The sequence below is a fragment of the Hordeum vulgare genome, chromosome 4H, assembly GCF_904849725.1.
Source record: "Hordeum vulgare subsp. vulgare chromosome 4H, MorexV3_pseudomolecules_assembly, whole genome shotgun sequence".
NCBI lineage: Eukaryota > Viridiplantae > Streptophyta > Magnoliopsida > Poales > Poaceae > Hordeum > Hordeum vulgare.
This window is the reverse complement of record NC_058521.1, coordinates 587146292-587160333: the sequence shown is the minus strand read 5'-3', so window position 1 is coordinate 587160333 and position 14042 is coordinate 587146292. Positions and strand designations below refer to the sequence as shown.

Here is a 14042-nt window from a genome sequence, read left to right as displayed (position 1 = left end):
AAACCAATCGGGACTAAAGGTTTGGGCCTTTAGTCCCGATTGTTTAGTCCCGGTTGGGGAATCAGGACTAATGGCCCTCTAGAACCAGGACTAATGACCCTTTTCCTACTTGTGTCACATAGCATCTAATTAACACATTTAAGTCTAACATACTTCCTGTGTATAGGCATTTTATAAGCAAACAATTTATCAAGACAATGAGTGTGTAGCATATGCATGTAAGAAGAATAAAACGTTAATAATTTCAACACAAAGAGAGGCAAGTGAGCAACATGAAAAATTCTATAACCATATTTGCCTCTCTCATAATAATTACATGTAGGGTCATATTCAAATTCAACAATATAACTATCGTGTAAAGAATTCTCTTTATGATCCATATGCATACAAGTTTTATAATCTTTCAAGGTAGTGGTATCAACATCAACTAAAGTCATGACCTCTCTAAACCCACGTTTATCGATAATTTCGCAAGATTGATCATTCTCCAAAGTAGTGGGATCATTAATACCTAAAGTTGACACTCTTACACACCCACTTTTAGTAGTATTGCAAATATCATAATCAATAATAGATTCATCATGAAACTTAGAATTATCAAGACCACAAGAAATATCATAATTATCTCCCCAATCATGATGATTAGCACAACAGATATTCATAGAATTTATACTAACAACATTGCAATCATGCTTTTCATTCAAGGGACTATTATGAATTAATTTATAAATTTCTTTTAACACTTCATCACAATTTTCAGATTCATGATTTCCAAGCAAGACCTCATAGAGATAATCTAGTGCACCCAACTCACTAGCAATTGGTTCATCATAATCGGGTCTTTTGAAAATATTAGCAAGTGGATGAGGATCCATTTATCTCAATTTTTTTGTTTATTTTCTGTTTTTGTGAGACAAAGGTAAAGGTATCATTTTAAGGCAAGTAGAGAGTAAAACAAGTGAATCTTAATATGTGTGTAGTTACTTGATATAAGGTTTGTGATACTCCCCAACAACGGCGCTAGAAATCCTTCCTGATACATGTGATATGTGTTGGGTCTTCTGCGAAGAGGAGTGGGTGATGCAGCATAATATAGATAAGTATTTTCGTAAGTGAGAACCAAGGTTATCGAACCAATAAGAGTAGCACGCAACCCCCGTCTTCAAAGACTACACACAAAGAAGGAAGCACTTACACCCAACATGGGCAAGAGGGTTGTCAATCCCCTTGGACTCGTTACTTGCAAGAAAATGTAGTGTGTAGATGATAGTTGATAAATATAAATTGCAAAATAAATAAATAATAAATAAATGCAGCGAGGAAATAGAGGGTTTTGTACATATATAAGTGGATAGACCCGGGGGCTTAGTTTTCTCTAGAGGCATCTCTCATGTAGTAGGCATACGGTGGATAAACAAATTACTATTGGACACTTGACAGAAAAGCGCATAGTTATGCAATCTTTATTCACGACAATAATCATGTTTATATAGGCATCACGTCCATAAGAAAATAGGCCAACTCCTGCATGCACCTATTACTATTACTCCATCCATCGACTGCTATCGAGCATGCATCTAGAGTATTAAGTATAAAAAAGTAATGCTTGGAGAACAATGACATGATGTAGGCAAAGAGAATCCAATTAATATGAATTAAAATCATTGTATTATCCTTAGTGGCAACAATACAAATACGATTTTTGTCCCTTTCTCTCACTGGGATATAGAGCACTGCGAGACTGAACCCACTATAACACACCCCTCTCAATGAAGATAGATTAATCTAGTTGGCCAAACTACATCAATAGATCGGAGAGATTTATGAAGCTATAATAATCATGCAAATAAGAATCATATAATTTAGAGAAGACTCAAATCATTTATCATGAATAATCTGAACATAAACCCATAATTCATCGGATCCCAACAAAGGCACCGCACAAAGTGATTACATCGAATAGATCACCGCGAAGATGCCGTGAACTTTGTCTTGATGATCAAGAGAAAGTGAGAGAGATAGCCATCTAGGTACTAACTACAGACCCCTAGGTCTAAGGTGAACTACTCATACATCATCATGGGGGTAACAAGGTTGATGAGGGCCTTCGTGATCGACCCCCCCCCCCCCCGCGCGCGCGCGCGCAGGGCACCAGAACAGGGCTCCAAATGGGCACACGGCGGAACAGAGACTTATGGGGGCGGAATGTTTCAGGTTGTTCCCTAGGGTTTTTGAATACGATGGAATTTATAGGCTAGAGAGGGGCTTCGAGAGACGCCAGGGGGGGGGCAAGCGCACAACAGGGCGCGAGCACCCCCTTGGACACGCTGTGATGTGCGATGTCTCCCTCGTGCGTCCTCTGGCCTCCTCCCGAAGCTTCGAGGTCTTCTTTTGGTCCAGAAAAAATCATCAAAAGATTTCCTGGAAATTGGACTTCATTTGGTTCTGTAAACCTAAAAAGCCAAAAACACGCAAAAAACAGCAACTCGCACTAGGACCTGGGTTAATAGGTTAATGCTCAGAAATAATATGAATCGGCAAATAAATGCCCAAAAGGTATCCTAGAATGACAATATTATAGCATGAAACAATCAAACATTATAGATACATTGGAGACGTGTCAGGCGTGCCATGGATAAATGGTGGGCTAGCTTTGCCATAGCTCACAAGTTGCAGATCCGGTACGTCCTCACCGTCAAGGTTCTGACTGAGGATAGTTTCAAGGTCATCGTGTTCGACACTTCTGATGCACATGACCCAACATTTTTCATGATCCAAGAGTTGTATTATATGTCCATTAGTCTATTGGTCCGGAACTGTTTTGCCTATGATTGTGTGGTTATGCGTATGTATGTGGGTCACTATTATGCTTATGACTATGTCAATGTGTCCATGCTTGTTAATGTAGTTATGTGTATGCTTGTTGAAAGTGGTATGCCTATGATTGTGTGTGCCGGTAACATCACCACTCAAAGAAGAGATAACCACACCGTTTGTCTGGCACGCAACCAAACAACATCATGTTGCATTCGTTGAGGAAAGACCTACAACCATATAATGTGCATCTTTTTCAGCTCTCTTGGAACCTGGAGCTTTGTGGACAAGCAAACACAATGCGGGAGATGGTTTATTGTATGTATTTGCCCAGTAAGACTCAACCAAACCATAAATAAAGACAAAATTTATGCAGGGAACCAAACACGTCCCTTATGCATCCACCTACTCGTATTGCATGAAAACCCTGATGTAGTGGCTGCCGGTTCACGTTGTCTTCTTTCTCCCTCTCTAGCACGTAATTCTCTTCTTTGGCCGTGTTTGGATCCTAGGGTTAGAGTTAGAGTGGGTTAGATTTGAGCCATCTAACCCTCAAAAATCCAAACATGTGGGTTAGAGTTGGTTAGATGCATCTAACCCACCCAAAAACTCTAACCCATCCAAAAGGTGCTTTTTTGGGTTAGAGTAGGTGGGGTCCAGGGAAAGAGAGAGGTCTAAAGTAGCCAAATGATTGAAAAAGAGCATTTATTATCCATCTAACCCTCCTATCCAAACACCTTTAGAGTTAGAGTTAGTTCAGGTTACTTCAATGATTAGAATCTAACTCTAACTCTAACCAAGTTAGAGTATCCAAACATGGCCTTTGCTCGTGGTGTGAGGCTACAAGAGACCGAACTAATAATTAACTGATGTGTGGACATCAACACTTTACACACGTAATGTAATAATGCGTTGTTTCTTTTTTCTCTTTTAGTGTAATAATGTGATGTTTTCGTGCATAGGATTGGAGATACCGGGTTCCGAAGACATCATTCTGTTTCGACGTGTGGTGCAAGGCGCTCCGCTGGACGCAGGTACAAGTCATCGACGCCCGTGTCAAAACAACGAACGTGTTGGAGATTGGAGAGCAACACCAGCTGTGTGTGTCTCTTCTGGAGAAAATAATAACCTTAATAAAGCAAGAAAAATAAAGGTTCCGCTGAATAAAGCGCCACAGTGCATTTTTGCCATGCTTTTCACAGTTTTTTTTTTGAACCTGGAACAATTCATTCCAAACCTAGACCCGCACAGCCATATCGCTGGCGACCATGGCAGAAATAAAGTCTGGAGCTTCATCAATCCATGAGAGATCAACAGCTCCTACCCTAAAGCTGTAAGCAGCTAGTTCATGGGCAGCCTTATTACAATCTCGACTACAAAAACAGAATTTAAAAGACTCAAAATTTGCATGGCACAAACTGCGTGTCTCCCGTAGAAGAACACCAACCATCGCTCGCTCATACTCATCAGTGTGCAGCGCCTTCACCAAAACTTGGCAATCGGACTCCAACACCAGCCTATGGACGCCCAGTTCGGCGCTCGCTTCTGTAGCCTTGACACATGCCAGCGCCTCCGCATGTAAAGGACTGGAGAGATGCTCAAGGGTGCCCGCTTTTGCTGCCAAGAAAACACCCTGGTCATCACGAATCACACAGCCCCAGGCACCCCTTCCTGACTCCTCATAAAAAGCTGCATCAAAATTTACCTTAACTGAATCTGTTGGGGGTGGTTACCAGTCTTTCTGAACATTCACTCTCCCAGGTTGTACCTTGTTCTCTCCCTTGTAATCCTGTAGGTGTTTCTGGATATTGTGTAAAATATCATCTGTGGACCTCAGTTTATCACCTGCATTCACCTTGTTTCTAGCATTCCACCACTCCCAAAGCAAGATGAGACTAGTGTCCCGCCTTGTGCTCTGTAATTCCATAGATGATCGAACACTTGCCTTGGGCTAGTACAGCTTAGCATAGCAATCCTTGTGTCCTCCAGATCAAGAGAGCGCCAAATCTGCCTCACTGCTTTGCATTTCAAAAAGAGATGGTCGCCGTCTTCATCAAAGCGGTTACAAACCGGGCATCTCGTGTCAAGCTCAACATTCTTCCGCTTGATGTTCATACGGAGAGGAAGGCTGTTAAGAGCAAATCGCCATTAGAAAATCTGGATCTTGCCCGGCATGTTGGAAGTCCACAGCCGCTGCCATTCATCCTTTCCCTTTCCACTTGTCGTGGAGGTCCCCGCATCACGACACAGCTTCGTATCCCGTAACCTGGCTCCCACTTGGTATGCAGATTTCACTGAGAACTTGCCCTTAGGATCAAAATGCCACGCAACATGGTCCTCCATCTCAGCTCTTATCGGAATTTTCAGAATTGCAGCCACATCTGCCACATTGAAAAGATCTTGCAGTAGTTGCTCATCCCAGCCTTCGGTGACAGGATCGATCAGGTCAGAGACCCTAGTGATGATCGTGTTGCCTCTCAAGGACGTTGGACGACGAGTATCACCTCATGGAATCCATGGGTCTTCCCAGATGTTTAAATTTTCACCCGAACCGACACACCAAATAATTCCCTCCTTTAGAAGTGCAACTCCCTTTAGGATACTGCGCCATGTATATGAAATGCCGTCCTTCTCTGTGGCTTCAAGAAGTGAACAGTTCAGAAAGTAGCGTGCTTTAAGCACATGCGCGCACAGCGTGTCCGGTGCTTCAATGAGCCTCCAACCCTATCGAGATAACATAGCGAGGTTGAAAATATGGAGGTCTCTAAAGCCCAATCCGCCATCCTTCTTGGATCTTGTCATCCGCTCCCAGCTCACCCAATGGCACTTGTTGGTCTTATCCTGTTGGCTCCACCAGTACCTCGCAATGAGCGCATTGATCTCTTCGCAAAGTTGCTTAGTGAGATCAAAGCACGACATAGCGTATGTAGGTATTGCCTGTGCTACTGCCTTGATCAACACCTCTTTTCCGGCTTTGGACAATAGCTTTTCCTTCCACCCTTGTATGCGTTGCCAAATTTTTTGCTTGAGATATTCAAACTCCTTTCTCCTGCAGGCCCCAATGTGTACTGGCAGTCCCAAGTATCGTTGATTAAACGATTCTGTTGCAATGCCCAGCCCAGCGAGGACCGCCGCTTTTGTGGCTGCCTTTGTACCTTTGCTAAACATTGCTGTGGACTTCTCCTTATTGATCATCTGCCCGGACTGCTCTTCATAAAGCGCCAGAATCTGTTGGAGCTTTGCAGCACCTTGAACCGTCGCTTTCATAACAATTAGAGAGTCGTCGGCAAAGAAGAGGTGGTTAATCTTCGGTGCCTCCCTACAGATCTGAACCCCTTGAATAGTACCCTCAGCTTCTGCGTGCTTTAGCAAAGAAGAGAAAGCTTCTGCACACATCATAAATAGATATGGCGATAGAGGATCCCCTTGACGGAGCCCTCTCTGCGGAAGGATCACCTCCGATAGGCTACGGTTGTACTTCACCCGGTAAGAGACAGACCGAACACATTTCATGATAGTGCTCACCCACTGTTCCGCAAAGCCCATCTTGATCATCATTCTTTCCAAAAAACACCATTCAACCCGGTCATAGGCCTTGCTCATGTCGAGTTTTACCGCCACCAATCCTTCTCTGCCACCCTTCTTTTTGTGCATCAAATGTGTGATCTCATACGCTAGCAGAATATTGTCAGTGATCATTCTCCCCGGGACGAACGCTGATTGTGTTGGCGAGATAATTTACGGTAGGATCTCCTCAAGCCGGTTTGCTAGTACCTTTGAGATCAGCTTGTATAGTACGTTGCAGAGGCTTATAGGTCTAAACTCAGTCACTCTTTCCGGGTTCTTCACCTTCGGTATAAGCACAATCGTCGTCTCATTCCATCCCACAGGCATCGGTCCACCATTCAGCACCTCAAGAACCTCCTCTTTCACCTTCGTTCCAACAAGCTCCTAGAACTTTTATAGAAGATAGCCGGCATCCCGTCAGGTCCTGGTGCTTTCAAGTCGCCAATAGAGTCCAAAGCCTCTTTAACTTCCCGCTCATTGAACTCGCGTGTGAGACGAGAGTTCATATCTGGAGTGACCGACTGGGGAACATATGATAAGACATCATCATTTGCGAGACCTGCAGAAGACGTGAACAAACTTTTGTAGTGGTTAGTAATAAAATTCCCTATCTCCACTTCTCCCTCCACTACTTCTCCTCCATCCTTCCTTAACTTCTTTATCATGTTAACTTTCTTCCTCTCATTCGCTTGTGCATGGAAAAAATTTGTGTTCTTGTCACCCTTTTCCAACCAGTTCACGTGAGACCTTTGGCGCCAATATAAATTGTGTTGATCCTCCAATCTGTTAAGTTTATAGCGTAGAAGATGCTCATGATTAATTTGCTGCTGGTCCAGACGGCCACGCCTGCACTGCTCAAGTTCTCTCCTTGCTTTTTTAATACGTTCCTTCAGTTCTCCAAGGACTTCCCGGTCCCACTTTGTCAGCTCGCCACCCACCTTGTTTAAACGCTCCCGAACCGAACCACTCCCCTCCTCGAAAGCTGCATTCCATGCCTCCTCAACCACCCGCGCACAATCCTCCTCCAGCAACCATTTTGCTTCGAACTGAAACACACCACCTCCCTGTTTCACTCCAGCCTCCTTTCCCATACCGTCAGCCATAACTATTATCGGCCGATGATCAGAGTGACGAGGGTCCCCATTTATCACCTTGTACAGAGGGAAGACCCCCCTCCAATGGTTGCACGCCACTGCTCGGTCAAGGCGCTCCCTCGTGTAGCCCTGCACTTGATGCCAGTTGTTGCGCCAGGTAAATGGGTCACCTTCAAAGCCTAAATCCTCCAGACCACACACCTCCAAAGTATCTCGGAACGCATCCATACAACCTTGGCTTCGAGCTGGTCCACCCTCCTTCTCATTCGCAAACAGAATTTCATTAAAGTCCCCAAGGCAAATCCATGGAAGATCTACCAGACCTTGCAAAGATCTCAAAGCCTCCCAAGTCTTCCCCTTCTCACCTGCTTTGGACTCCCCGTATATGCCCGTCAACCTCCACTGCACTCTGTTGTTCTCCACCACCACTGCATCTATGTAATACTTGTCTTTCCATCTCAATTTCACATCAACCCCTCTCCGCCAAAAGAGCGCAAGCCCGCCCCGGCGCCCAACCGGCTCCTTCACCACCATGTTAGGCAGACCCAGTTTCCACCTCAAATGCTCCATCTCCCTCTCACAGAGCTTTGTTTCCGAGAGAAAGAGCACATCGGGATCTTCTACCTTCTGCAGCTCCAGAAGATTACGAACCGCCGTGGGGTTCCCAAGCCCCCGGCAGTTCCAAGCCGTGAGCTTCATTGGTGCTTGCAGGGCTGTTCCGACAGCCCCGCCTCGTTGCTTTTCATTGCTGCTTCCTCTACCTTGCTCTTCTTCAAACTCTCCATCACCCCTCCCTCCACCTCCATATCCTCCCCTTGTCTCTTCCTTCCCACATGGACGTCCATTTTCTGTTGGTTACCCTTCACTCCATCCCTCCTCTGCCTCTTAAACTTGCTGCCCTGCTTCCCTGTTAGATTATTATTTGGAATACTTTCGTCCGCCTCCTTCTTATCCTGACCCTCTACACGCAGCTCCTCTACTTGTGTCTTCCCACTATCGCCCCCCTGCTCAAGCATAACAATGTCAGTTTCATCCACCTTCTCCCCAGCCGCCTCGCCATTCTTGCTATCTTTTGTCTTGCCATCGATCTCTGTAGTAGTACTAAAGGACAACTGCTTTCTACTAGAATCGTGGTTTCCTGTACCCTTCTCTCCTGATGGCACCTCCTTCAAAGGACTAGTCACCTCCTCCTCTACAGGATTCTTCTGTCCTCCATCCTTAACTGCCAATGTTACATTCTTCCTCCATGATCCACTATCGCTTCTAGAGTTACTCCTGTATGCCCCACTGCTCATATTCCCACCGCCCCTACCACTTCTGCCACCCCAAACACTCCTCTCCTCATTCCGAATAGAGCGGTATCCGTCACTACTAATTCGTGGGATAAAGGCTTTCATCCATGCCCCGTATTGAGCGTCCTCCCCCTTCTTTAGCTTAATTCCACACTCCTTGTCAATATGGCCCAGCCTCCCACATGTATAACAAAAGTCAGGTAAGACTTCATATTCAAATCTGCACCATAATTCCACTCGATTGTCTCCATCATTTTTTATTCCTCCTCCTTTTCTTCTCCTCTTCATCCTCTTCTCTAGTAAACCCTCTCATAAGTGGCTCCTGTATATCCAACTTCACTTTCACTTGCAGATAGCTCCCTATTGCCATTCCATCCGGCCCGACATCCACCTCCAGAGTTTCCCCCATGAAGGCTCCTATGGCCTCTCCCGCCTCACGACACATCATTCCAAGCGGGAGGTTGAAGATCCTTACCCATACTGGAATCCATCTAAAATTCATATTCCTTCAGAGTTTTACTAGGGACAAACTCCTCCACTACCAGCAGAGATTTACCAAATTCCCACGGTCCGTCCTCAATCGCCTTCCTCTTTCCAGAGGGTTGATGAAAGGTGAACAAGAAGGTGTTCTCGCCCATGTCCTTGCAATCCAGCCCCTTTAATGGGAACCAAGCTCTGGCAAGGGCATTCGCCACTGCTTCCGCATGTGCCGGCTTCTCAGACATCAGCTTCGCTATTGCTTGTGGTTCCACCATCCCCACTTTTCCCCCTCCTCCCCAAATAATCTTCCTGCCCTTGCTCTCCATCTCTGACAACTTCAGATTCTTCATCAGACCTTCCATCCTGTCCATCTTGTCCACCGCCACCGGCCAAAACGCAGACGAGGACTAGGGATTTGGTTTGGTGGTGTTCGACCGTGTGCCCTAGAAACACGGAAGGCTTATGGTGGTGGGGAGGGGAGGGCTCGCTATCGAGGACGGCTGGGAGCCAGGACGCCCGAGGACCTTGCCGGAGGAGCGAACGGCGGCGGCGCAGGGAAAACCTAGCTCCGATGCGGTCGCCCAACGAATCGCCACCGAGGGAGACCGGCCGTCACTCACGGGACGGACCGCCAATGGGCGCTTGCTTTTCACAGTTCTTCAGCTTTTCTAGTAAATCATGTGGATTTCTCAGTTTTTAGAACCGGGGCAGCCGTTTGTATGTAGTTTATCGTCTATATAGTTTTGTCCAAACAGAATTAAGATCTTTCCTGAAACCCCCAAGCGTGTATTTCGTTTTTCTTAGTTATTAAAAAGAAGTCCTCCAAGCAGTTTTAAAAAAACTTTTCGCAGCCCCGAAGTGCCTATTTTCCTTAAGCTATAACATACAGATCATTTAGTCTTTGTTTTCCCTTTTTTTCAGAAACATGACTATACTTGCACGCTCACACTATTTTTTCAAAGGGAAACGACTTAGTTTCTGTTGCTGCGAGAATTACATCATTTCTTTGTGTTTCTGACTTTCTGTACAAATCAGGCAGAAATTCAGTTTTACCAGGAAAGTACCATTGGCTCAATTATCAAAAACTGTGTGGTTTCCCAGGACTACAAGTTTCATAGCACAAACTACAGGCTCTACAAAAAGGTCGTAGTACATTCGCCCCGGGGGTTCGATGCTCTCCTTCCCCGCCTTTCTACGGCAGGATGGTAGGTTTTTTTTACATGGTATTACAGTGGTTAGTGGTTGTATTTAGTAGTATACTCTAATTATGCACCATGGAATGCACCTCATCTGAAGCTCGGTTGGGAGTTTTGTGGTGTTGCTGTTAACTGCCACAGGCTTCAGGTTCTTGCCTCTAGAGAGCTCTCGATTTCTGCTCCTCGATTCGGCGGGGTGCTTCTGCTCGTCAAGCTCCATGGCCTCAGGATTGCTCTGGGCTCTCGGAGACAAAACCGGATTCTTCTGCGAGGACTGAGAGTTCCTGGTCGCCGCTCAAGAGCTGAGTGGAAGGGAGGTACATAGTCAGTTTGTGAACACATAGGAAGCATAGTGCTTTCATCATCTTAGGAAGCATGGGGAAGCCGCGACGTGGTGTAGTGACCGATAACATCATATGTGGAAAACTAAAGCTAGATACGTGCAACTGCAAAGTAAAACAGAGGATGTCATCTGAGGATAAGCTGCAGATTCAGTGTGTGCTCGATACTCACAGAAATGCAGATGTGCACTGAGAACTTAAATCATGCCTCAACATAAAACGCTGAATGGGTGACATCATGGACTTCAACTTTAATGGAAACATCCAAGTTATGGGGAGTACCTTCCCGTTGATGACCCATGTTGGAAAACCTTCCAGACCAGTGGTTACACATTCCTCGGCCATTTTCTTCCCCTTACCGGCTCCATTAGGGAAGCATTCCACGTAATCCAGAATTTCCATGGCTTCACGGCCAAACAACTGCATGACCATATGGTAAGAATTATAAAGTAGGTCTTGATTGATATTGCTCTGCTTCATTTTTGGAGATCTAGCACAGCAACAATGAGATCCTGTGGTAGTAACTATTAAAAGTTGTTGATTCAAGGAAGATGAAAGAACTCGTACTTGTTTTTGGTCATTGCAGTGAGTACACCAGAATGCTCCATACATCTTAGCACCTATGGAATGTAGATGTCTTGCCAGTGAAATAGCAAAAGGGGTTGATTCTGATGTTACCTCTGTTTTGTATGGTTCTAATACGAAATCGCCTGTACTGCATAAAATGAAGGGAAAAAGTAAGTCTATTAGTCACTTGCTATGATCTTAAAGAAAACAAACTATGTAGACTAAAATTCATATTGACCTCAAATCAAAATGGCTGGTTCCTAAGTAAAATGGTTATCCGAAAGAGAAATTCACTATGGGATATGAAACAGAGTACAACCATAACAGAGAGTACAATGTAACGTTTTTCTGCACGTTCGATGAAACTTCAAGAAAATGACAAAGAATACGCCTTATAATTTGTATTTTCACTGAAGCAATCACATCATTCAACGTCAATAACCAATGTGAGAGGAAGTCTCACCCCTTTAATTGAGTAGTAGCCGAACTATATGAGTTTGTTAAAGCAAGAGCAACAATGACAGCTACAGCTAACTGAAGACCAACGAACTTCTGGATACGTGCCAAGCCAATGTCCTGCAACAATTCCTTGGACCACAAGGTTAGTTGGATGAGCTACTTGATTACCAAAAGATCTAAATGAAGAGGAGGAATGCGCTGATATGTTTAAGAAAGCGCACACCTTCAGTCTGATGAAAAATAATGTGAAGGAGATAAATGCTGACGATAGGCAGTATAAGCAAGACGTCCCGACAAATTTGGTGTTCAGGATGAAGAGAAAATAAGCACTCGCAGTCGCCAATGAAGTAGCAAGCAGAAGCAAGGTCAGGCGGATATCCAAGTCATCGAGCCCAGGGAGCAACTCATCTCCATTTTCTTGCAGAGAAAGTGCGGTCACCATACCATATGTCACCATACCAACTAATGGAAGAGGGATCCCTATTGAATCAAAGAGAGACCAATTGTGAACTGTGTCATGCGAAAGTAAAACTCAGGACACGACAATGTGAGGTTTGACCGAATCACTATCACGGAACGATAAAAGGGAAGATCATGCATAGTTGTAAAAATTCTGAATCTGCAACCATGTTTTGGAATAGAATACACACTGAATCTCCAAAGGTAGCTAAGCTCTCAGTGCAGAGGGAATTGACTATTTATCCTCCTCAATGCACAATCCTACTACCTTGTACTCCCTCTGTTCCATAATATAAGTCTTTTTAGCGATTTCACTAGAGGACTACATATAGATGTGTATAGACATACTTTAGAGTGTAGATTCATTCATTTTGCTCCGTATGTAGTCCCTTAGTGAAATCGCTTAAAAGACTTATATTTAGGAACGGAGGGAGTACTTACAGTACATACTGACAATGCAAGCACGACGGGGGCAGTACAGAATGCACAATTTCTAGAAGTAGCCCTCAATCCCAAGAGCAGTGGGGGAGGAAATTACCGAATACGACGGAGTAGTCGCTGTCGAGCACGTCGCCGCAGCCTCCCCCGGCGACGGGGCAGAAGGCCTCGGAGCCCGTGAGCTTGAGGTAGCTGAGGTAGCCGGTCTCCAGGAGCCCCAGCCCCGCGACGCCCGCGGTCCAGGCGCTCGTGGAGACGCCCCACAGGGACGAAGGCGGCGCCGGAGGAGGGGGCGGAGGCGCGGAGGTCTCCTTCTGCTCCGGGGAAGGAGGCTCGGCGCAGCACCGGAACCGCGCGGCTCTCTGCGTGGACCACGGAATCAGAGGATGCGGCAAGGGCACTCGGAGGTGCGGATGGTGTGTGTCTTACCTTGAAGCGCGGCGGGGAGGAGGTGGCGGTGGAGACGGCGCGCCGGGCCAGGGACGGGAGGATGGAGACAGAGAGAGCTGCGGAGATGGTCGCCATGGCCGGAGTCGGAGGTGAGTGGTGTGAGCTCGCCTGACCTCTCAGCTCTCCGCACACGACTGTTCTGTGGGCCACACTTGTCAGCTAAGCTTGCTTACTCGACCTTGTATTTGATCCATGCTCATGGAAAGAAGTCTGGCCCATCAAATGACACGGTTTTTTTTCTTCTTCCAATTTCTATTTCTGTAGCCAGCAACCGGAGGAATATCAAGTGCTCCCATGCTCGCACTTTTCAAAATACATATTTATATGTCTTAAAATTTTCAGAATGGCAGGAATTCTAACCGCAGGAGAAAATGTTGAAATCCAGAAAACAAGAAAGTGCAAGAATAATCGGAAGCATGGTTGTGAGACCCTCGATCTTAAGTCATATGAATCTAGCATATAACACATCATATCATTTTACAGCATCACTCACGATAATCTTTATGGTTGTCACTTTACCTTTACCGGGACCGTTTGCGCATTTTGGCTCACGTATATGAATAGAGGGAATCATTAAATTCTAATTCCCCCTCGGAAAGGGAATGGAACTCTTCCCTAGAAAGAAGATTAAGTTACCTTATGAGTCCGTTACTCGGGCAAGTTATTCTTTTGGAGTTGATAATACTTGATCTTCTTGCATTATGCATAGCTCAAAGGCATAAAAGAAAGTGCTTGTTGGCATGCAACCCAATTTGTTTTTACTTTATGTTTTAGTGGTATTGCTATTCCTTACTACTGTAGTAACACCATTGTATCTTTATTTTTAAGCTTTGTGCCAAGTTATAGCCTCCGATTGCAAAAAAGTTCAAAAATTGTGACATGCTG

At 45.2% G+C, this 14042-nt stretch overlaps 1 protein-coding gene across 2 annotated transcripts; it reads right to left on the bottom strand.

Annotated features, from left to right (window-relative positions):
- Positions 1–10294: 10294 nt before the first annotated feature.
- Positions 10295–13323, bottom strand: LOC123449770 (thiol-disulfide oxidoreductase LTO1). Of its 2 annotated transcripts, none has more exons than XM_045127094.1 (7): positions 13137–13323; positions 12808–13069; positions 12034–12290; positions 11815–11939; positions 11352–11499; positions 11067–11204; positions 10295–10745 (listed from the first exon to the last, which is right to left on the bottom strand). In XM_045127094.1, the coding sequence occupies exons 1-7, from the start codon at positions 13230–13232 to the stop codon at positions 10668–10670; spliced, it is 1104 nt and encodes a 367-aa protein (XP_044983029.1). In that variant the 5' UTR covers positions 13233–13323; the 3' UTR covers positions 10295–10667. The 2 variants fall into 2 exon arrangements, with proteins under 2 accessions (XP_044983029.1, XP_044983030.1); XM_045127095.1 differs by having other exon boundaries at positions 11815–11927.
- Between the last annotated feature and the right edge of the window lie 719 nt (positions 13324–14042).

Excerpts from the sequence above, each read along its gene's own strand:
- LOC123449770 (XM_045127094.1), bottom strand. The coding sequence starts at position 13,232 with ATGGCGACCATCTCCGCAGCTCTCTCTGTCTCCATCCTCCCGTCCCTG. Across the intron at positions 13,070-13,136 it reads CCTCCCCGCCGCGCTTCAAG|AGAGCCGCGCGGTTCCGGTG; the intron begins GTAAGACACACA and ends TGGTCCACGCAG. Across the intron at positions 11,205-11,351 it reads ACTGCAATGACCAAAAACAA|TTGTTTGGCCGTGAAGCCAT; the intron begins GTACGAGTTCTT and ends ATGGTCATGCAG.